At 39.5% G+C, this 25292-nt stretch overlaps 1 protein-coding gene across 3 annotated transcripts in view; it reads right to left on the reverse strand.

The window, feature by feature from the left end:
• Positions 1-25292, reverse strand: part of FARSB (phenylalanyl-tRNA synthetase subunit beta) — a 71844-nt gene that overhangs the window by 37216 nt on the left and 9336 nt on the right. The window contains exons 4-15 of one of the 3 annotated variants that reach the window (XM_057551209.1): positions 21253-21308; positions 17704-17858; positions 15639-15708; positions 14936-15051; positions 10104-10254; positions 8811-8919; positions 7799-7869; positions 6246-6307; positions 4908-4959; positions 3308-3369; positions 2827-3034; positions 2230-2310 (exon numbers count right to left, since the gene is read on the reverse strand). In XM_057551209.1, the coding sequence (XP_057407192.1) occupies positions 2230-2310; positions 2827-3034; positions 3308-3369; positions 4908-4959; positions 6246-6307; positions 7799-7869; positions 8811-8919; positions 10104-10254; positions 14936-15051; positions 15639-15708; positions 17704-17858; positions 21253-21308 (1193 nt within the window). The remainder of the gene's footprint in view (positions 1-2229; positions 2311-2826; positions 3035-3307; positions 3370-4907; positions 4960-6245; positions 6308-7798; positions 7870-8810; positions 8920-10103; positions 10255-14935; positions 15052-15638; positions 15709-17703; positions 17859-21252; positions 21309-25292) is intronic. The other 2 variants (XM_007166746.2, XM_007166748.2) reach the window with 2 other exon arrangements.

Consider the following 25292-nt stretch of genomic DNA (forward strand, 5'->3'; position numbering starts at 1 on the left):
TATTATTCTTAAATAAGGCTGAAGTAGGTTTTTAGTTTTAAAAGTGAGCTAATTTAAATGAAAATATTACAACTGGTATGCAGATATAGCAAAAATCATGATGATGATATGTGAATTACTTACACCTGGGAAGTCAAGGGCTGGATTTTAGGAAGAGAAGGGCCGTTACTCTTGTGCAAAACTAGATATAAGGCTCAGTGATGTTTAGGTTTGCTTAGAAAGTATGTAACTTTATAAATACCTTTCATGTTGAAATTCCTATAGGAAAACTGTTACTACAAATCTGAAACTCTCTAGCACCTAACTCTGACCCCCACCCTGCCCCGCTCCACTGTGATAATGTGTTGAAGTGACCTTGGACAACTGAACAGACTGTTTCTGGCACTCCTGGTGGGACAGTTCAGTCACAGGCCTGGGGTACAGATAGACCTGTGCTGGAATCCCTGGTCCACAGCCAACTGGCTGCACGAAGTGGGACAAGTTACCTCAATTAACTGCTGTGTAAGACAGAAACACCTACTTCACAGGGCTGCACTGAGAGATGGAATCATGTACATAAAGCCCTTTGTGGAAGACAAACTCTCTCTGCAGAGTAGCTACTTGTCAGGAGGCAGAGCACGTTCTCCCCCTTAGATGCGTGGGGCTACATAGTTACAAAATCAACTCCTGTGCCACTTAATATAATTATAAGAAATAGAATACATTTCTAAAAAAACAGAATACATTTCCTTATGCTATTTTTTGTATATCAGTTCACAGGAAATCACTGCTGCTTCTGACTGCACATGCATGTGTGGTACATATATGAATGACATGGTACTCAAACCTAGCATTCAGTCTGACATAACAGAAAAGCACTCCTTAAGAAGTCAAAAGGCCAGATTCTGGTCACGGCTCTCCTGCTGTCTGTGTAAACTTTGCTGGGTACTTATCCTCTCTCGGCCTCCGGCTTCCTCACTGGTACAGTGCCTGGCATATAACAGATGTTTCATAAACGTTGTTGAATAAAACATTTCTAAACCAGAAAAAGGAAGGTGTTGGGACTTCCCTGGTTGTGCAGTGGTTAAGAATCCGCCTGCCAATGCAGGGGACACGGGTTCGAGCCCTGGTCCAGGAAGATACCACATGCCGCGGAGCAACTAAGCCCGTGTGCCACAACTACTGAGCCTGCGCTCTAGAGCCCGAGAGCCATAACTACTGAGCCCGTGTGCCACAACTACTGAAGCCCACACGCCTAGAGCCCGTGCTCCGCAACAAGAGAAGCCACCGCAACGGGAAGCCCGTGCACCGCAATGAAGAGTAGGCCCCGCTCGCCACAACTAGAGATAGCCTGCGCGCAGCAAAGAAGACCCAACGCAGCCAAAAATAAATAAAATAAAATAAAATAATTTAAAAAAAAGATTAAAGAAAAAAAAGAAAAAGGAAGGTGTTGAACTAGATCTGGAAGGTCCCTTCCAGTAGGAGCATCCTGTGAATTACAAAGGCTCAATAAAGTGACGTGAGAGATGCTACATCTCCCCACCAGCCCTCTGTGTGCTGGTCGTGATTCCCACCACTGCCTTCCGTAAACACCTTAAAAGACTGAGACGTTTAGAGCTGGAGTTGCGTTGGGGGGAGCTTTCCTGGTTGTTTTGGTTTTTGCCTTACATCGTTAAGCTGAAACGGACTTGAATGGTCAAGAAGTACACTGCGGGCACCACAGCACAGCTCAGCAAGAGAGAAAGAAACTACAAATTGCAGACACATTTCGATATCTTCAAATGCTCGATCTGCTGGGGGAGGGAGATTTCTGTCTGATTTTGTAATAAAACTCATTTCCTGACTTAGGCCTTTCATGTCAGCTTTTCAACTCAAAGCAAATGTCTGTGAACATGTTCAAAGACAAAGAAACAGGCTTAACATGGAGCAGTCCACAAGCCCTTAGCCAGGGCGGCATCTAGTGGGTACAGCCACAACTAAATTAAGACTAAAAATTCTAACTTAATAAATTTGGTTACGAACTTCATTGTGAACCCTCCACAACTACGTGAAACTCTAAAATTTAGTCCTTCGTGCTTTTCTGTGACTAAAAAAAAAGAAATCTTCATTTCTTTACCAGAAATTACACAATCTCAGGTAACAAAGTGTTCTTTATAACTTTTTATAAATTCATACAAGGAATCACAGAACAAGTAATTTGGAGAGTCAAAGAAAACAATCAGCAGGGCACAAAAAGCATGTACAACATACCAGAGCAAAGGTAAGTGCCTCAGTGAATCCAGCAGCTGCCATGTCGTGTCTCAGGAGTTCTGTGAGTTTATTTAGGGGAAACTGGGGGGAAGAAATTATTTCACCTCAGTAAAATTTCCCACTTTTTTTAATTAAAAAAAAAGAGAGAGATTTATAGAAAACTTGTCACTTAAAGGAAACCACCCTTCCATCCTAATATGCCGCTCGTCCCACCATTTCCCCACCACACCGACCCCTCCCCATCACCTCACTACCCCAACACTCCTACCCAGACGTACAAACCCCCCGCTTCTACCTCTCCCACACGCCACTTCTGCCTTCAGGCACAGGATCAGAAAATGAATCTCCTACTTAGAGATGCAAGAAGGGCTCCAAACTCGAAACCTGTCTTTCTTCAAAGAACTAGTCATCACAGGTTTTCAACGTACTCTAATCAATCGGGCATCTGTTTTGCATCCTCTCCACAGCAAATGCCTCTCAGAGCAGAGCATGGCCAGTACTGCTTAATTCCTATGTTCTGTTTTTCTCGAAGCCTTCCTGGCATTCAATAATCAGTTTCTAACAATAAGGAGTGTTTATTTAAGGGTGCAATCTTACTTGATTAGCTATGGTGTATGTTTTCGGGAGAGTCATCTGAATGTTGTTATATCCATAAGCAATAGCTGCATCTTCTATGATATCACAGGCGTGGATAATGTCAGCTCTGGTCGGAGGGATTTCAATTTCAATCTGATTCCCATCGCCTATGACTTCTGACTTTAAACACATCCTGGTCAGAAGCTTGGCAAGATTTTCTGGAGTTTCTCTGAAATAGGAACGTACAAACCATAAACTTCACTGGATTATTTAAAACATGTTTATATTTTGTTTTAAAATATGCTACTACCTGAAACCTGTCTTTGTGAATTCCAATAGACACCAGACATCCTAACTGATGTTCTATCGTCACTTATTACTCTGAAGAGATATCAAAATTCTCTCCAAGCATTTTTTCAGGGAAAATTAAGCAGTCATATGTGTACTTCATTCTTGAATTCTCTTCAACAGTAAATAAATAAATGAAGTTTTCAGAGCATACCTGATCCCAACTTTTTTGTTAATTAGATCAGCTCTCACCATCTCCTTTCGATAAGCCAGCTCCTTAGAGAGAAAAAGAGTTTGAGAAGCTGAAATCAGTCCTGCCAGATACAGCATTAGCCTCTTTCTAATTCAATTCATTATTGTTGTGGTTTCATTACCCTCCCAAGAAGTTGTCATTAGAGCCAGATATCAAAAATAAACTCAGTGGGCTTCAGGACATTATTTGCTACATTATATTCATATATGAACATTGTACTTGCTAGACAACTGGAACTGCTTGGAAATATTATAAAATGCCAAACATTTTTCTCTTTTACTTGGTCCATCACCATTCTCTTCAGCAAAACACTAGTGCATTACATCATTTCTAAAATGCTTACAAATCCTGCTGAAGATTTTCAATTTCATCTCATGCAAGTAGGTGTTTGTGACCAAGAATAATTCGTGTGTCATACTGTACTATCCATCATACTAAATCTAAGAGTGTTATGAAGTCATTCCTTTCCTATCATTTTTTTCAGGTGGGGAAAAGCAACTATGCCCCAGTCCTGGCTATCAATCTGCTCCAGGAGAGAGCCAGGCTGGGAGTGTCTCACGAATTAGTACTCACTCTCCTTCAAACAGTACGTAACTCTACCATGTGAGATAGGAACAAACACACATAAAATCCAGGCTTTTCAGCAACGTTGGAAACATACTTATGAGTATTTCTTATCACAAAATTACTCTCAAAATTGTAACCGCCACTAGCAAAAAGGCCGTAAATTTAAAAACCTGTTTGGACTCAGGTAAGGACAATGGGCTTGCTATGCAAAACGCAATTCTCAGAGCAGAAGCATCATTATCACCTGAGTGCAGCCACCACCATGTAAAGAAGCCCAAGCTAGCCTGCTGGATGAGAGGCACCGGACCTGTTCACCTCACTGCCAAGACGCAGACAAGTCAGTGAGGCCATCCCAGGTCATCCAGCTGCTAGCCTACCAACCAGCTGGAGCCTAGCAGAGATTAGCCCAGCCAGTCCTGACCAGAACTACCCAGCTGACCCCCAGAATCATGACATAAACAAATGATCTTTGAAGTTAGTAAATCTTGGGGTGGTTTGTAACATAACAAAAGCTAACTGATAACAGCAATTGAAATCAATTTTTAAAAAAACTGCTACTGGGACTTCCCTGGCAGTCCAGTGGTTTGGAGGGCTGACTAACCTTAAAAGGGGTGAAACTATAAATTACCTAGGTACCTAGTTAATAAGGGAATAAACCACAGGAATTATGGCCATATAATGCTGTGGTATAATGTAGTGGGTTGGGAGTGAAGTGTGGTATAATATAGTGTGTTGGGCTTAAATCCTAGCTCCACCACTGAATGGTAATAGGCAAGCTATTTAACATCTCAAGGTCAAGGGCCTAATGATAGCACGCACCCTCATAGGGTTAATGTGAGGATTAAATCCATGTAATACACACAGTATAGTGCCTGGCATGTAGGTGGGTGGATGCACAGACAGAAAGACCAAAAGCACTCTATAGCTATTATTATTAACGTCACTGCTGTTGTCAAAGTCATCATCATCATCAAGTCACTTCTTTTATACTCACTGGAAAGGTATGTAATTTTCCATTAGGAAAAACTACTTCAGCTGCTTCAACCCTGAAAACAAAAATAAAGCCAGAAATAAAATTAAATATAAATAAAAATAAAACTTAAGGGGAAAAAGGGCCATAAATTCTAAAAATGTGTGTGGTTAACAAAACTTTCCCTTGGTCTACAACTGCAGCCTCAACACGTTCAATCTATTCACGTTCCAACACTGCTGTCTGGATTAATCCTCCCATACACAACATTACTATTCCATTTCCTGTGGCTCCCATGTCTCTTCAGGCAGCACCCACTTGATAAGTTTATCTCCCAGTCCTGCAAAGCATGCATCCTTGATGAACACCTTGCCAATACGGACACACACATTCCAGGCTTTAACAGGGTCACGCTGTTACACATTGAAAGCTGACTGATACAACCACTAAAATGCAAATCAATTTAAAAAAATAACCAACACTGCCCATACAATTTCAGTCATGCTTTCTACAGTTATACATTTATTTTGAATTATAATACTCTAGAATAAACTATGAAGCTAGCACACAGTAAGGGCCATATAGGTTTGATAAGCAATTTTTTTTTTTTAATTTTTTTTTTTTTTATAGCTACTTTATTTATTTATTTATTTTTGGCTGTGTTGGGTCTTCGGTTCGTGCGAGGGCTTTCTCTAGTTGCGGCAAGCGGGGGCCACTCCTCATCGTGGTGCGGGGACCGCTCTTCATCGCGGTGCGCGGGCCTTTCACTATCGCGGCCCCTCCCGTTGCGGGGCACAGGCTCCAGACGCGCAGGCTCAGTAGTTGTGGCCCACGGGCCCAGGTGCTCCGTGGCATGTGGGATCTTCCCAGACCAGGGCTCGAACCCGTGTCCCCTGCATTAGCAGGCAGATTCTCAACCACTGTGCCACCCGGGAAGCCCGCAATTTTTTAAATAAAAAATTAGCTTTGGAACAAATACAGTGGTCTTATTAGTATATACAGGATATATGCTTTGCTCTTATATATGATTCTCTTTGTTTAGCTGTTCCTTCTGCTGTTTCTCCATGTTCAGTCTCAAATCCTTAAATACAGCTTAAATTTCATTGCCTCCATGAGGTCTACCCAGATTGCCCCAGCTAGCAGTAACTTGCCCTTAGAAACGGCCAGAACATCACTGAAACTTTTTAAGGTACTTATCACTTTTTACTTTATACATTATTTGTTCATGTCTTAGCTCCCCAAAGAGATTATATATTCTAGTTACAGGAACCACATATTTCATCTTTATATTTAGCACAAGGCCTTAGTGTTCTGACTTCAGAGCAACAGGCCATCATCGATAAAGATGCCGAACGAACTTACGTAAATTGATTCTCACAATATTCACTGAACGTGGTAACAATGATATCAAGAACTATTTTTGCCTGCGAAGGAGGAAAACAAATATTATGGTAACCCATAAATATACTTTCTTCCATCAGCTGGAAATGAATTAATATTTAATATAATTTAGTCTCCAAATATCTAAAACTGTATCTGTATATATAAATTTTAAAGAAAGAAGTGGAGTAAAAACTCTTGAGCTTGAGAGGCCCTGACCTTATGTTCAGGTGTTCTGCATTTATGCGGTTCTCTGACAGTTACAATCCATGACTGAGACAAATCATCTATTTCCCCACCCCCTCCCCTGGGTTGAGCAAATTTTAAGAAAGACAGATGGCTAACTATGGCAGTAAACCTTATCAGTCTCATAAGTTTCTGCAGCCAGATGCCAGACTCCTGGCCCAAGCACTTACTAGCAGTCTGATTTTGTGCATGTTACTTAATTACTGTCTTTGTACCTTTGTTTGTTTGTTAAGTAGAGATAATAAAAGTGCCTACCTCATTTGGTTAATATAAGGATTACAAGTATGAGTGTGTGTGTGTATAAAACACATAGAGCGATGCCTGGTACATAGTAAAGGCCATATAGATTTGTTAATTTATTTTTTTAATTAAAAGAAAAAATACAGTAACCTTATTGGGATATATGCTTTGCTTTTATACATACTTCACTCATATACAAGCTTCAGAAAAGATATCCAAGGTCTGCTAATGTGCAAATTTAAAAAAAGTTTTTAACAGGAAAAGCTATATTACCCTGACAATATTTCTGAAGGCACATATGGTATATACAAGTTATAAATGAAATATCTTACAATGATCTCCAATCCTGTAAGATGTATGTGAATGCCATTTATCTGCCCTACTTCTATACTCCAGCCTTCTGCCATTCAAGTTTACCTTTCTTAATCTGCTTAATTGCCACCTCACTCTATGGCTTACTTAACATTTGCAAAGAAAAAATATGCCATAAAAAAAAGCTTTCATAACAATCCAATCTAATATACAGTGATGAAAAGTGACTGAACGATTAGTATTCTACATATTCTAGACATCTTTGTGTGTATAAACCCTTTATCAATTTGCTAAATAAAACTTGATAGCCAGTTGGTTTTAATTTTTTTTTTTTACGAAGTACACAAAGGTACGAAATTAGTCAGCATTCAAACTAAGCCAACTAAGATGAACACTTTATACAGATGGCATTACAATGTATATCCCATTCTCTGTTTTACAGTAATGTATTTGGCTAATTCTCTCACAAGATGACAAGTTCCTTGAAGTCAAGAACATGTAACTCATTATTAAATTCATGGCATTGGAAAGATAGTAGGTGCTCACTAAACATTTGTCAACTGAATGAAAGCACCTTAACCAAAGTACAGAAGAGCTACCTCTTTCTAATTTTCTAAATGGCTAAAGTATGCCCCCACCTACAAAATAAACATATTTTAAAGTTTAGCCACATGGTCTTGGCCCAGAAGTAAAAATCTACCCTGACAGTACAAAAATAGAAAAAAAGTTTTATTTACCTTAGTAAAGTCAGTCCCTGTGCATTCAATAAATATATTTCTAGTATTTACTGTTATTTTGGAATGATTTCCTGCAACAAACACAAAACAATAATGACAAAACAATCAGTTTCAGAAATAAAAGTGCAAGAAAAAGCTCTACAAAACAGAAACTACATTTTAATTTAGAACATAATATAAGCTGACACCTCAGAGGTAAGGAGATACACAACTTTTATTCTAAGCTCCCATTATAAGCTGGAGAATAAAGATAAAATAAAAACAAGGCTTTACTGAGTGCATTCCACACGTAGGGTGCTTAACAGAAGTTGTCTCATCTCATTTTCACCACGATCTATGACAGGGCTGCAGGCAGGACAACTAAGATTCAGAGATTAAGCTCATTGAACATGATCACAGCTATTAAGCGGCAAGGCTAAGATTTGGGTTTGGATCTGGCTCACTCCGAAGCCCACTATGAGTACTAGAGTCCAAGATCTTGAGGAGGAAAAGAGTCTCCTTCCCATCATGAATCAACTGAACCCCCTTCTCACCTCCAGAAGGGCAAACGTCTATGGCTTTGACATCACTAAATTTTGTAAATACGTTCAAGTTGCGTCTTCAACAAAAGCTTCAGAAAGGAGTTAAGAGGGTAAAATTCAGTTTTAAAATTTTAATTTAACTATAAAACAGCAGGCCAGACAGAATTTGACTTTAAGTTTAACTAAATGAATTACCTGCTAAAACCAAAATATCAACACCCTTTGGAGGAATATGACAGAATCCAGAGGCTAGCACCAGAAAATATTTATGAACTTATAAATATGTATACATTTATAAATTACATAAAAATCACCAGTAAAATACTGAAAAATGAATGAAAAGAACTATTACAATAAAATCCACAAAAGACCTGAGATTCTCAGATTGAGTCGTCTGATTGATTCAGTCAAGTCTATTGAGAATTCCACAGAAATGATAAAGAATAAGAGGGAAACAGCAAAAAACCTATGGTGCTTAAGAAATAACTCACCATTGATGACTGGAGGCATTGAAAGGACGACACCATTGCTATCATAGATAACCGGATACAGAGGTTTATTTTCAATTATATGTAAATAATGTTTAAGGTGGTTGTCAGTCTGAAAAAAAATAAAGTCAAACAAAATTAGCTTTTTATTTCTGTCACTGTAATTAGTTTACATACCTACCTAGCATAAAAAGAGGGGGGAAAATCAGAAAAACAATAAAACAGCCCCCAAAGTTTTAAATGTATAATATTTTCTAATGTAAACTAATATCTCAGAATCCTTATACAGCCTCATTTCCTACTGGGGAAAGATAAGACCGCAACCGTTTTTCAAGACTGAAAACAGACTTGCACAGTAAGCCTGAATCACCTTAAGCAAAACACAAACCATACAAAACTATTTAGATAAATAGGAAGAAATCACTTGCAAATGAGGCCAATGATAATAGCTGCTTTTTCCAAATGATACCCACCTCTTTTACTATTTGTTAAATGCGATTTAAAGTGACTACTGAATTCATTTTCACTGCTGGACTCTAAAGTGCTAATCATGGGAGGCAGACGCTTTTTAACAGTGCATGCTACAAAAAAACTAGCTAAATCTCATTGTTCCTTATATTTGAATGAGTTTTAGTTATACCTAAATACGAATATTACAATGCGGTATGACCTACTTCAATGGTTCTCAATCCTGGCTGTACGTTAAAAACATCTGAGAGGATAAAAGTAATAACAGGGCTTCCCTGGTGGCGCAGTGGTTGAGTCTGCCTGTCAATGCAGGGACATGGGTTCGATCCCTGGCCTGGGAAGATCCCATATGCCGCAGAGCAACTAAGCCAGTGCGCCACAACTACTGAGCCTGTGCTCTAGAGCCCACGAGCCACAACTACTGAGCCTGCGTGCCACAACTACTGAAGCCCACATGCCTAGAGCCCGTGGTCCACAACAAGAGAAGCCACGACAATGAGAAGCCCACACACTGCAATGAAGAGTAGCCCCCGATCACCACAACTAGAAAAGCCTGCGCACAGCAACGAAGACCCAACACAGCCATACACACGTACATACATACATACATACATACATACATACATACATACATACATACATAAAAGTAATAATAAACAAAACTATGCCCAGACCTCACTCTAGAGCAAAGGAATCAGTATCTCTGGGTTGGAGCCCAGACACTGCTATTTTTTCAAGCACTCATTTTATTGCCCTAATTAAGACTTGATTTGGGAGGAATTTCATGATTTATCCAGAGCTATTACATTAACATAAAAGAACGTTTACCTTGTATATGTTCATCAGTTCACAGGCTGTATACTCCTTGGTCTTATTTAGAGGCTTGAATTTGATATCAGAAGGTTTCTTCGCAGTATAAGTAAATGGGCCTGACAAAGCGTCCAAGTCATGGGTACCAATAGCAACCAAGGCTCTTTTCCTAAATGTGGAGAGACAGAGAGAAAGAGAAACAGAAAACGATTTGAATATCTCAAAGCAGAAATTCTAAAGATAACATAGAGTACAGGTTTTTTATTTTTAGACACTTCCTTAAAATAGCCTGTTACTACTATATAGCACCTTTACAACCATTAAAAATTATGAGAAATATAAATATAAAGCTACTTAAAACATTATTTCAGCAGCTGAAGTAAATCCCTTCCACTATGTTTTCCCTAGTACTATATTAGGATGTTTTCAAAGTCAACATACCCTTCACCTTCTTTTAATCTATTTCCTCTAGTGTCCTCAAGTAAACATAAATCTTTTATTAAATTAGAATAAACTACCAAAAAATTCCTGTGTTTTTTGGCTTTTCCATATTTTCCTAAATTTCCTGTCACATAGCTATATTGCTTTATTAATGGAAATTATTTAGTTTTAAGAACTGTGAATTATATTTAAAATTTAATATGTAAGGAAATTTCAAGAGCTATTAATTTCATTTGTTCTACAGTTTACCTGTAAAGGATGTAAGGTAATTTTAGGAACTTAAAGCAAGATACAAAGTAGGAGAGAAAGAAACAGAAGTAGGGATATAAAACGAAGCCAGAGGGGCTCCCCTGGTGGCGCAGTGGTTGAGAATCTGCCTGCAAATGCAGGGGACACGGGTTCGAGCCCTGGTCTGGGAAGATCCCACATGCCGTGGAGCAAATGAGCCCGTGAGCCACAGCTACTGAGCCTGCGCATCTGGAGCCTGTGCTCCGCAACAGGGGGCCGCGACGGTGAGAGGCCCGCGCACTGCGGTGAAGAGTGGCCCCCGCTTGCCGCAACTAGAGAGAGTGCTTGTACAGAAACGAAGACCCAACACACCCAAAAATAAATAAAAAAAAAAAAAAAAAAAAAAAGAAGCCAGAAACAATGTTGATACTAAATTAGAATTTCAAAGCTTACAGTCTTATCACAGAGGGTCACAAATTTGGTTCTAAGCTTTCCAAAAGACAATTCAAAAAGAGAAACCTGGTCAGAATTTATGATGTTCTAAAGAATTCTTAAAACGTGTTTTAGACTATGTGTACATATATTCGAATATGTATGCATAACCACAATTAAATATCAAATGGATAAAATAATTAGTAATCAAGGAATGTGTTAAAGTCCATATTACAGGAACTATGACATAGTTTTTAAAATTTGTAAGAAACAAATTTTGGTCAACCTCAAATTAACACAACATTGTAAACCAACTATACTGAATAAAATAAATTAAAAGAAAAAATTTTTTTGGTCAAACTCCAAGACAGGTGACTAGAACTTTAATAAATATGGGTAAATTGAACAGAGTTGTTGACAAGCCTAAAGGAAATGTTACTTTACTCAATGAGTTACATGTTTATACACTAGCATAGGTAGAAATATACATGGTTCAGTAAGTTTAGATAAATTAATAATTGACAAATTCATAGGTAAGAAAGTCCATGTTTTCTTGGACATTAATATTGGTTTCTTAATCCTGAAACAGCACCTCAAAATGTCACTAAATTTCAACTTCAAACCAATCACAAAAAAACAAATTCCGGATTAATCAAAGAGCTATGCATTTTGAAAAACAAAAGGCAAACATACATACACACACACACACACACACACAGAACCATAAAAATTATTCAAAGAAAACATAGGAGAACAATGCTTAAAACTGTGGAGTAGAACATCCCTTCTTAAGACACAAAACATAAAAGTCATACAGGAAGACTGACAAACTTGACTATATCCAAACTGTAAACTTTATACAACCAAAAGACCCCAAAAGTCAAAAGACACACTGAGAGAAAAGGTCTACAACGTAGGTACAGAAAAAGGATTAATATCCCAAATATAAAAAGATATGAAAACAAAAAATAGTCAGAAATCAAGATTTTACCTATTCTACTGGCAGAAATTTTATTAAAGTCTTGCTGTGAAAAAGCAGCAGCTCAAAGAACTGGGCAGAAAATTCTGCTGCTGCCAACTGCAGAGGTCTCATCTAGCCAAATGTTTCGAGTCTGAGTCAGGCTAAGTATTCAAGACCCTTTGGCTGCAACAGAAACCACTTCTCAGAGAAAAAGAGCAAAATAAGAGAGTCTTACATAACAAAATATTCTTTATGCAATCAAAAAGCTGTGCATATGAAAACAGAGAAACATGGCATACTCCACATGAACCAACCCATAAAAACCAATGCTAAGATGACCCAGATTTTCAAATCACCACACAGATTTTTAAAACGTTACTACTACTACCAAAAAAAAAAAAAGCCACTACAAAAAACATTCAAGAATTATGTGGAAAATATACACATAATGAACAGACGGGGAAATAACAGCCAAAAAAAGAGAAACTTTTAAAAAAGGAACCAAACAGATTCTATAGAGATGAACAATAAAATAACTGAAGTAAAAAGTTCACTGGACCCTTCCAGCCAAGATGGAGTAACAAAAACTAGATTTACACTCTTGCCTGATACAATCACAAAAGAGGCAAAACATATAAGACGACAGTTTCCATGGCTGGCACTGGAGATCAGGCTATGAAGGGCAGATGACAGACAGGAAACAGATAAGGCGAGTCCTACGACTGCCCAGCTGACTGCCTGGAAGGGTTTCAAGCCACAGGGCAGGAAACAGGGTCTGGCTAGAGCCCAGTGGACTCCCTAAGTTGAAGAGACACAGCTGAGAGTCTAGGGAGATGAAGACGGCCAGAGTTCACTGCACAGAGTACTGGGGAGGACAGAGCTACTCAGACAGAGAACTCTTGAGATCTGCAGAGGGGCCCCCTCAAGAATTCAGCTGAGTATTAATCAGTGTGTGCATGTGAGGAAACCAGCCAAGGCCAGGGAAAGAAACATCCAAGGCAACGGTGCTCACACAGACTGAAAACCTCACTCTTCATATGGCAATGGATAAACAGGAACAAGGTCTTGCCTCAGTAGTAAGGACTAACTAGCCCTCGAGAGAACACTGCATGATCAACGAAAACAGAAAAATAGAGGAAAAAAGCAGAGAAAAGTCAATGAAACCAAAAGCTGGTTCTCTGAAAACTGATACACAATGATACACACTGAAGTAACTGATGTGTACACTGATCTCTAGCTACACTGATCAAGGGGAAAAAAGAGAGAAGACACAGGAATGAAAGAGGTGATATTGATACAGATACTACAGATACTAAAGGATAATAAGGGAAGATCATGAACAACTTTTATGCCAGTAAATTTTATAATTTAAATGAAATAAATATATCTCTTGAAAAACGCAAATTAGGATTTACTGACTCTGGCACACCAGAGTATTAGGATGTGATTCATTCTCCCCTTAGAAAAAGCTCATGATTTCCAGAAATACTGCATAAAACAGAGCTTAAAGTCGAATTAAGTAAGGAAATGCCTTCCAATATAGATAAAAGTTAGATTCTTCAAATGACCAGAACAGGTAACTGGGCTCAAGCACTTCCTAGCTATATCAGTGCTTGTCAGAAATCCTCTATCTTGTCCTATATTTTGAAACTATATTTAAATTCGTATTGTTTTGCTTAAGAATAACATATCTGCAAGATGACAAATAGATTATTTTTATAAAAGAACTTGGAATAAATGTTATTCAGAATCTGAGAAAAAGTTTCTTCTATGATGTATGCAAAAATGTTTCAAGAAAAAGAAACCTCGTGAGCTTAACCACAGGTATTTTATTTTTTAAATATTTTTCACACCAGAAGAAAACGCCCAGGGTCCGCCCAACCCTGTCTCTAGACCATCCCTTACGCAAAAGCCTCTTTTAGTTTCCATAGTTTACCAAATTGCAACTACTGCAATTATTAAAATATAAAAAATTTTTTCCATTTTTACTCAAGACATATATAGCTGTTAATCATATCTTTGACTAGCATAACTTACGTTTATATATTTTAGTACCAACACAAAAAAACTTGGTATGTTAGCTAAAGGCTGACATTTCTTATCATCAGTAAATATATATTTTCTATTAGGACTTTTGAAATACTGAAATTAGTTCAAGGACTCCCACTGTTACCTTCCTCGACCTTTAGGAGTTCAGCAATTATATAGGTTTGAAGATCACCACACTAAAGGGAGCTGTATGGGAAATGATGTGTAGCAATGCCAAAGACAGAATAAGAAAATTCAGTTATTTAAAAGTCTCAAGTTTCACCTGTCGATTTATAATTATATTCACTCAAAAAATTAGATCAAGCCAAAAATTTTTGTCTATTTTTAAAGTAAGTCATACTTCAAATTACCATGGTTTAATATTTAGTAGTATAATCCACTGTTAATGATTTGAACCAAAAAACAAAAACCAAGAAAATCTCTAGGACTAGATATTTCTTCTCTGTATAGTACTCAAAATATATCTTTATTTCTCCATGGATACACTATCTATAAGCAGTAACAAAGAGCTGTTTGGTGAAATTTAAACTTATTTAAATTTAAATTTAGTTAACTTTAAACTCTTGTTACTCCCACATATGATTAATTTAGAAATGCTGTGAAAAAAGTCTACGGTGGAGGAAGAAAGAAAAGAGGGAGGGAAAGAGGAAGAGAAAAAAGGGAAGGGGAGGGAAGGAGGAGGGACAGGAAGGAGGAGGGAGAGCGGGAGGCAAGGAAGAGAGAAGATGCCGCCACAAACCTGCAAATGTTCTGATGTAACTTCTCCTGAAGTTCAATGAAGCTGTCATATCGATCTTTAGTAAACTTTATGTTTCGGAGAACCGCTGCAACAGCGTACGGGCGTATTTTAGCTGTCTGAAATTCGTTATATCATTAGAGATGGTAAATATTAAGGCTTTTCTTTGTAATATCATCTTGTAATAGAGAGTTAGCTGTCACAAATTTTCATTCAAACAAGTGTATATTCATTCATTCAATCAACAGTAAAATATAGTGGTGATAAGAGACAAAGTCACCGTCCTCATGCAATTTACATTTCAGCAAGATCTCTGAAAATTTACTGAATTACTGAGAAAAGAATTAACCCTTAAGTAGTTTGCTCGTAGTTAATATTTCTACCAAAATAGCCTTTCCCCAAAAGATTTTTTCTAAATTTTATTAATATACCACAATTTAAACAATTATATCTCAAATGTATTTTAAGCAAACATTTGGATGTTACTTTCTAAAATTATTCATGGAAAACAGATGCTGTGTTCCCTTTCACTTCTTGGTAAAAAACGAAATGACAATTTTTAAGAGCTAGAGGCTAAATATACATCCATTTTAGCAAGTGATCAAAGAAAACTACATTTGGCAGAAGGGTCACCTTTGTCCCACCTTATAGAGATATACACGAAAGAGATGCTTTTAAAAGAAAAATAAGAATGGATCCTTATTACCTCTTCTGTGATGATCAATTTCTGGATTTCTCCATTAGGCATTACCCGTTTATACATTGGAGCCTTTATCCTAAAATATTAAAACAAAGTTGCTCATTATTAACCAAAACATTCAATAAACTAATTTATTCTGTGTATAGAAAGTATACAAAATGAACAGAACTAGGCCAATGGGTTAAAGTTAAAGCAAATCAAATTTGGGCTGAGTATTAAAAAAAAAACCCAAAACCTAACAAACTTTCTAACATTTCTAGATGTCTAAAAATGGGCTAGGGGTTTCCCTGGTGGCACAGTGGTTAAGAATCCGTCTGCCAAAGCAGGGGACATGGGTTCGAGCCCTGGTCCGGGCGGATCCCAAGTGCCGCGGAGCACCTAAGCCCGTGCGCCACAACTACTGAGCCTGCGCTCTAGAGCCTGTGAGCCAAAACTACTGAGCCTGCGCTCTAGAGCCCGTGAGCCACAACTACTGAGCCCGCGTGCCTAGAGCCAGTGCTCTGCAACAAGAGAAACCACCGCGATGAGAAGCCCACGCACCACAACGAAGAGCAGCCCCCGCTCGCCACAACTAGAGAAAGCCCGCGTGCAGCAACGAAGACCCAACGCAGCCAAAAATAAATAAATAAATAACATAAATCTGTTAAAAAAAATAAAATAAAAATGGGCTAGGATGCCTCGTGGTAATGCGTGTCCTATCACTGGAGTCTTGGCAGAGGCTAGAAAACCTTTAACTAAGCAACTGTATAGGGGGCACTTAAACATCGGCTGAGGGGCTGGATTAAATCACCTTGAAGTTTTACTCCAACCATGAGAGTTTGAGCTTCTAAGAAAAGCAGGACTTATGACAAATACAGATGGCCTGGTCCCATCTGGACCTAATGAATCAGGATATTCAAGGCAAAGGCCTGGTAAACAGTACATTCTGAAGGCACAGTCCAGGTAACTGTTATCATCAGAAGAGGGTGGGAACTACTGTTTTAAGTCAGTGCTTTTCAAACCTCAACGTGCCCACAATCAACTGGGGAACTTGTTAAACCACATATTCTGATTCAATAGGTCTTGGGTAGAGGCTGAAATTCTGCAGTTCTAACAAGCTCCCAGGTGTTGCAGATGATGCTGGTCCATGGACCACACTTTGAGTAGCAAAGGTTTTAAGTCACTTTCCTAATTCAGTCTCATCATAAAAATCATACGAGGTGCCTATGAAAAACAGAAATTCATATCAGACAGGTTTGGGAAACACACTGTAAGGGCTTATCCCTGACTCTAAAATATAAACATCTGATTGTCATGCAGAGAAGCAACTGGGTCAACCCCCAAATTTTAACCACATTAATCAAATCCCTCATTATCACCTTTTCACCAACACCCATCACTCATCCGAAGGCCTCACAGTTCCAGAGTCTAGCCCATCAGCCTGAGGCTCTTACTCTTTTGCAACTGACTAGATAATGAATAAGTAATCAAAACCAAAAATAATTATTTTTGATAGCTTTACTGTTTCACCTCTTTTTCACTTCATATGTTCATCATTTTCTATATGTATTACATGAAGAGTTGGAAGAGGACTTAAAAATATTCTTCAATATAAATTAGGAGACTGAAACTAGAAAAGTCAATTAACTTGCCCACAACCATCATAAGATCTTCAGTTTTCCAGTTAGGAGGCTCCAATCCCAAGCTTCCTCAGAATTCTTAAGAAAACAGCACATAGTTGTGCCACCTCTACTTTTCTCCCAGCCTTTAACAAACCCAACAAACCATCTACTCCAATTGGATTACTAAAGAACTCACATGAACCCATTAAAAAGTTTTTTAAGACACCATAAAATCATTAACCACTCCAGCTTTAAAATACGCTCCCAAAATGACAGGCTATGACTCAATATTCAGGCAAATTTTCAAACGGCTACAATCTAAAGGCTCCAATCATCCCTCTATGCAGACCTAAAGCTGTGCACCTGTCCAACAAGCTTTTTCTAGAAACTTAAACAGGGTTGCTGATAATGACAGGCAAAGAAAAAAGAAACCCAACTTAGCCAGGTATTTAATGAACATATTCCCTTACCTTTCTTTGAAGACCTGAAGTCCTCGAACCAATCCTTCCAGACATAGGAGATCATATCTATTGGCAGGGACATCAATTTTGTAGAGAACAACATCAGAGGCCCCCTGTGCCTTTTCATTACCTTGTTCCTTACTTATAATTTCCTTCTCAGATGTCTAAAACAAACCCAAAAATTAAAATAAAACTAAATAAATCCAAATTCTTTTGAAAAAGTAGCCCTATAAAGTAGTAACTACATTATTCATGTTCTTTCCAGAGCAGCAGAAATCCATCTAAAGCAAGGAGTGGGCCAAATCATGCCTGCCACCTATTTTTGTAAATAAAGTGTTACTGAAACATAGCGAAGCCTATTCATTTACATTTTACCTATTGTTATTTACAAACTGCAACAGCTGAATTGTGACAGAGACTATACAGCCTTCAAAAGCTTGCTATCTGGCAGAAAAAGTTTGCCCATCTTTGATCTAAAAGAAAATGAAAACACCGAAAAGAACATAGGGCAACAACAACAAAAGTATCAATTAGACAAAGTAAAGAGAATTCACCAAATAAAAGCTATGCTGGGAATTCCCTGGCGGTCCAGTGGTTAGGACTCTGCGCTTTCACTGCTGAGGGCCTGGGTTTGATCCCTGGTCAGGAAACTAACATCTCACAAGCCACAGCTCACGGCCAAACAAAAAAAAGAAAAAAAAATTAAAAGATACGCAATTTTTTATAAGATAATGACTCTAAAAAGCTAAATCTTAATGGGCACCCAAGCCTACAAGCAACAGGAGAATGAGAGTAATACTAGAAAAACAAGCAAAAACATTTGAAGAGGGGACTTCCCTGGTGGTCCAGTGGCTAAGACTCCACGCTCCCAATGCAGGGGGCCCGGGTTCGATCCCTACGCAGGGAACTAGATCCCTCATGTCACAACTAAAGATTCCACACGCCACAACTAAGACCATCAGCGCAGCCAAATAAATAAATGAATATTAAAAAAAAAAAAACATTTGAAGAGATCATCAGAAGCTGTGGTGTAAATTAGAAGGGATTATAGGTATGATGGGAAGCAATCTAATGACAGTAAAAGGTACAGAGCAGCAAGAATGAAAGCAAACAAGAGGGAAAAGAGAGAAGAAATACCACTAGAATAATTTTTAATGCAGTGGCAAAAAGCTTAGACTACCTCAATAACCACACTACAGAGATTTTCTTAAAAACAACCATTGCCAAGAAGTTAAATTCTGTTCTCTATGTTTACTACAGCAGGGAACTGTATGTATACTGAAGAAATTTTCAACCAAAATGCTTAAAAGCCATATTCCAACTGTTAATGTTACCCACTAATTATCTGGAATCCTCACTTAACTGGAACTCCTGCTATTTTTACCACCAATAACCTGCTAAAATAACTGATGAATTCCTATCAAAATATGTGATGATTTTTGTTTTACATGATGCTCTCCCTCTCCCACTGCCAAAATATGAGCAGTTCAAATTATTGCCCAAAGAATTATAGTCTACACTTGCACAGCATGCAGAAGAATTCACTTTCTGTCCATAAGCACTACGTGCCCGAGCCACAGCTGAGGAATCACAGAGTCCATACGACGCTGGGCCCGCGCAGGGCTCACAGTGCTCACTGACTCTGGGCTCCAAGGAACACCTCCACTGGCCATCTCAAACTCAGGAGGCAAATTTTTTAAATTAGGGAAAATTTAAAAATAAAAAAAAGAAGAGGATGAAGAGAAGGAGGAAGAGGAGGGAGCAGGAGAGGAGAAAAGAAATGGGGGGGGGATGGGGGAGGATATGAGAAGAGGCAGGAGGAGAAATCAGAATGTAAACAGTTCAATTAAAGGGGTCAATAAAATTGCTAACGTTTTAGTGAAGAAAGATAAGTCACCTCATGCGGGTGCTGGATTTCAGGGGGGACCCATATAAAGAAGGGAAGAAAATGTGGGAACCTGAGAAAAGAGGGCATCCAAACAAAAAAATGGCCTAATTCCTTTGCAAAAAAGACACAGCTGCCTAAGCCTTCTTCCATTTTCAGTATCTCAGTTCATACAAAGATCGTATGTGAAGACTGGGTTTGTCAATGCTAACAAAAATGTTATGGCAATCAATGACCACAGAAATTTCAGAGCCAGAGGGATCTATAGGGATCATACAATGCAAATCTCTTATTTCACAGATGAAAAGGAGGCCCAGAGAGGCAACGTAATTGTCCATGGTTCCACAGCTAGTAAATGTGGGAGTTCGAACTATTACTCCATTTTTGACATCCAGTCCAATGCTCTTAGATATCACTGAGCCTCAAGCATAATTTTGAGTTCTAATAAAATTAATAACAATTTAATATAAACTACAGAAATCTCAGCTGACTTCTTAAGCATATGGATGCTCATTAATATAAAAAAAAAACTTTCTGCAACATTAGTTAAGAAGCAATAGGAAAAACAAGGCAGAACAATATAGGTTTTTGTCAGTCTGAGGTTTTTTTTTAACCTTATTGTGTTATAAAACACTGAACAGGGGTTTCCCTGGTGGCGCAGTGGTTGAGAATCCGCCTGCCAATGCAGGGGACATGGGTCCGAGCCCTGGTCTGGGAAGATCCCACATGCCGCGGAGCAACTGGGCCCGTGTGCCACAACTACTGAGCCTGTGCGTCTGGAGCCTGTGCTCCGCAACAAGAGAGGCCGTGATAGTGAGAGGCCCGCGCACCGCGATGAAGAGTGGCCCCCGCTTGCCGCAACTAGAGAAAGCCCTCGCACAGAAACGAAGACCCAACACAGCCAAAAATAAATAAATAAATAAATAAATAAAAATTAAAATGGAGATTTCTTTAAAAAAAAAAAACACTGAACAGATCAACAAGGCTTGGGGTAAAAAATAATACTAATTACCAAAGACATATTAAATTATCTTTTTAGTTACAAGTACAGTGTCTCTAGTACATAATCATTGTTAATAATATATTTGGTAAATAAAGCTATTTTTTAAACATTTTAATCATTATACAATCAAAAAACCAGGAAAATGTTTCAAAATCATTTTTACAAGCAATTCTTCAAAAAGTAGTAGGAGATCATTTTACAAGATCCATGTATAGAGTAATAAATGAAGAATGAATTAACGCTGGTTAAATAGGCACAGGGGAAGGTGGGGTGGGACACAGAGGAAGTGAAGGAGGGGGAGCCAGAGGCCAAGGAGACAGCAACTCTGGCTGAAGCACAGTTTCCACTGCTCCCAGACCCCTTCCATCTGGTCATCTGCAAACGGCACCTCACTGCGTGGGAGACTGCTTTCATTCTGGGGTTACCTGAGAGGGTCTATCCACCTCCACAGCACTAGCGTGATGACTTGAGGGTACTGTATCAGAATAAGGCATGAACCCCTTTTGAGATTTTACACAAAGTAACACTCTTAGAACCAGAGCTTAGCCCCTTAACACAGAAAGCACCACGGCCCACAAATGTTCCATCTTAGTCTAACCGTAAGGTAACAAAGATAAAATACAATGAACTTATACACAGAATATTAGAGAAATAAATATCCAATACATACAATTTCATCAAGTTCCAGGCCAAATTCAAAACATAGTTCATCAAATTCTTCGTCAGCTAGAAAAAAAAAAAAGAGAGATTGCTAATTTTAATCTGTTCAGTACAAATGAAAATAACATATAAACTGCATTTTTTTAACCATCTTACACCAAGCATCCTAAATATCAGGCATCAGATATCTCCATTTAAAAACAAAAAAAGCTTGACCAAAAAACATTTTTTAAGAAAACCAAAACTATTTTAAAAAGGGCTGATTCATCTAATATCAGCTACAGAATTAGGTTACCTGCACTAGGAAGTTTACATTTACTTGGAAGAAAAAAAACTTGCTAAGCAGGGATCCAATGTAAAGTAGGCTCCAAATCACAGACCCAACATAAAGGAATAATGTCATATAAATCCCATCATCTAAAATTCTCTGAGGTGGCCTGACAGTTGGCTTTGGAGCCAGGTCAATCCAAGTTCGAACTCTGACTGTTCCACTTACCAGTTGAGAGCTTGGCACTTTATGTAAACTTTCTGATTCCTATGCCTCATCCATAAAGTAGCATTTTACAGCCACTTATTTGTAGCATGCAACTGTTGGAAAGATTTAAATGAGTTCATGCAGATAATGGGCCTGGCATAGCGCCCTGAAACATAGTAGGTCTGCAATAATTAATAGTTCTCTTCCTTACTTTTAAGTTATATCCTGCTTTGCTTTGCTACCTGATACGGCATTGTCAGGGTTTCCTTGTTACCAAAAACTGAACACAAACCATCATTACTAGTATATTCTAGTAAGAAGCTGGTCTTAAGATTCCTGTTCCTGACATTGAACTTCAATTTAACAAACATTTATTGAGCACCTACTATGTGTCAGCACTGTACTAGGTGCCAGGGCTACAGAGATAAATAAGATACAATTCTTGCCTTAACTATGCCCTACTCTAGTAAACCAGATGTGTAAATACAGTTATGGTTAAGTGCAAGGTACCGAGTTGGCACAAAGGAAGCAATCAACTCCACTGAGAGTCAGCAAAGGCTTCACGGAAAGGATGAATTCATTAGGCAGGGACTGTGGGGAATGAGACAACCGCATGGCAAATTTGGGACGTTCCATATGAATGAAGCATGAGGTTCATGTCAGGAAGAGATATGATGAAAAACGTAGAAAGAAGTCAGCTCAAGATGCCAAGGGATTTGCCCTCTGTCCTGCCTGAGGCAACGGGGAGTTACACTAAAGGATTTCCAGCTGGATAACAGCATGATTAGACCTGCATTTTGAAGAATGGTGGTGGACAAACTGGAGCAGAGAATCTACTGCCACAGACAAGCGAGACAGTTGGGACTTGGTTAAAGCAGCCAGCAGTGAGTCTGGGGGAGAAGGAAGAATGTGCGAAACGTCAGGGGCAGAATCTGTGAGGCTCAAGGACTGACTGGGAGGTGGGAACAATGAGTGAGCAGGAGGCGTGGGCAATGGCTCCCAGGCCCCTGTGCGGGTGAATGGGTATCACTAGGGCAGGAAGTAACAGAGGCCCCCAGGACCCCTGCCTCCTGGTACTCACACCGTTCACGTCTCAAGCAACCACATGAGTGAGCTGGGAAGCAAACTCCAGCCCAACCAAGCCTTGAGATGACTGCAGGCCCCGCTGACAGCTTGACTGCAACCTGGTGGAAGACCCAGAGCCAGATCACCCAGCTATGCCACTCCTCCCTCAGTTCCTCTCTCAGAAGCTGTGTGAGATGATAAAGGCTTGTTGTTTTACCCTCCTAAGTACTGGAGTAATTTGTTATGTAGTAACAGATAACTAACCCAGACTTCAGTCACTGGACATAGAGTGCTGCCATAACAAAACACGGGAAAACATGGGGAAGGCTTCGCAATCAGGAGGAGGTGGGCTTTGAGAGTGTAAATGAAAACCTAAAGTGCCTTGACAAAGCTGTTAATAGAAGCCTCAGTCTCTGATAAGGATGGCAGTGACGGTATGAAGGAAAGTGAAGAAGTGTTATTGGAAACTGACAGAACGGGTATCCTTCTTATGTAGAGGCAAAGTTTAGCAACACTGTTGCCTACAGTTATGGGGACTGGAGAAAAGGTACCTACTCAACCAGGTGACTTAACTAACCTTTCCAGCCAGTGCTGAAAGTGTCTCCTGGTTCAGACTGTGAGAGAAGAGATAAACTAAAGGAAAGACTATTAAACAAAAAGGAGCCAGGACCTAAAGGTTTTAAGAATTCTCAGCCTCCCCAGATGTAAAAAAAAAAATGCTAAGAAATGGTTCTGAAGAACTTAGGGGCAGGACAGGAATAAAGATGGAGACGTAGAGAATGGACTTGAGGACACGGGGAGGGGGAAGGGTAAGCTGGGACAAAGTGAGAGAGTGGCATGGACATATACACACTACCAAATGTAAAATAGATAGCTAGTGGGAAGCAGCCGCATAGCACAGGGAGATCAGCTCGGTGCTTTGTGACCACCTAGAGGGGTGGGATAGGGAGTGTGGGAGGGATGGAGACGCAAGAGGGAGGAGATATGGGGACATATGTATATGTATAGCTGATTCACTTTGTTATAAAGCAGAAACTAACACACCATTGTAAAGCAATTATACACCAATAAAGATGTTAAAAAAAAAATGATTTCTGATCAAAGAGCAAACCCAGAGCATTTCCAGGAAACGTGGTCAAAAGATGAATCAAGGGCATGATTGTAAAATCTTAAGACGCAGTAAAATCAAAGGCACTATTCAGACAAAAGGCACTACATATAAAGAAAATAAGGGTGTGCCTCACAAATTTATTCAGTCACACAACTGAGCTTAAATAAGAGCACTGGGGCTTCCCTGGTGGCGCAGTGGCTGAGACTCCGCCTGCCAATGCAGGGGACACGGGTTCGAGCCCTGGTCTGGGAAGATCCCACATGCCGCGGAGCAACTGGGCCCGTGAGCCACAGCTGCTGAGCCTGCGCGTCTGGAGCCTGTGCTCCGCAACAAGAGAGGCCGCGATAGTGAGAGGCCCGCGCACCGCGATGAAGAGTGGCCCCCACTCGCCACAACTAGAGAAAGCCCTCGCACAGAAACGAAGACCCAACACAGCCACAAATAAATAAATAAATTAAAAAAAAAAAATAAGAGCTGTATCAGCAAAAGGTACAAAACAGCTTATTTCAGAGATCTGTGGGTGGTGTGGCTTTTGACTAATGAAGTGGAAACCAGCAAAATTGACCAAAGACCCACAAAGTTAAAAAAAAAAAAAATGCAGAAATATGGCAAGCTGGAGCTGAAAGGGACAGAGACGGGACAAAATAAAGTCTTTGAGCCCCCAAAATTCTATTAGTGGGAAGTAGACCAAGAAAACTAATCAGCTGTAAAGCACGTGCTTTCTTTCACCAAAAAATAAAATAATGAGGATCACCCAGAGGGTGGAACCAAGAGCCTAGAAGGTAGGGCAGAACCATGGACAATGATCCCAGGCCTTGAGATCTGATCAAGAATATGCAACATTTGCCAGCTCAGTTCCAGAACTGCCATGGACTAATAACTCCTTTGTGTCTCCCATTTTCCCCATTTGAAGAAGAATGTCCTATACCTGTCCTACCACTGTATGTTAGGTGCAGGTGGGGCAGAAAACCTGTCTCTTTAGTCTCTCAGGCCAAGAGTAATTCTACTCAAGCGGCTGTACTTAAGGAACTATACCCGAAGAGTCTCATCCACAACTGGACCTGATTTAGCTGATGAGACTCTGGATTCTGAGCTGCTTCTGTAATGCGATGACACTTCCCGGGGCCTTGGGAGGGCGTGTATGTGGCATGTGGGAGGAACATGAATCACTGGGGGCCAGAGGGCAGACTGGAGTAGTCAGTCCCCAAGATGGCCTCCAAGAACACCTGCCTCCTGGTATTCGCACCTTTTGTAGTCTTCACCCACACGGTGCCAGAACTGGTCTGTGTGACGTAGAGAATATGACAAGGGATGGTGTATCCCTTACGAGATGTTAGTAAAAACTGTGGCTTCTCTCTGGAGCACTCTCTCGACTACCTGCTCTCTTGGACCGCTCACT

The sequence above is a fragment of the Balaenoptera acutorostrata genome, chromosome 8, assembly GCF_949987535.1.
Source record: "Balaenoptera acutorostrata chromosome 8, mBalAcu1.1, whole genome shotgun sequence".
NCBI classification, from domain to species: domain Eukaryota; kingdom Metazoa; phylum Chordata; class Mammalia; order Artiodactyla; family Balaenopteridae; genus Balaenoptera; species Balaenoptera acutorostrata.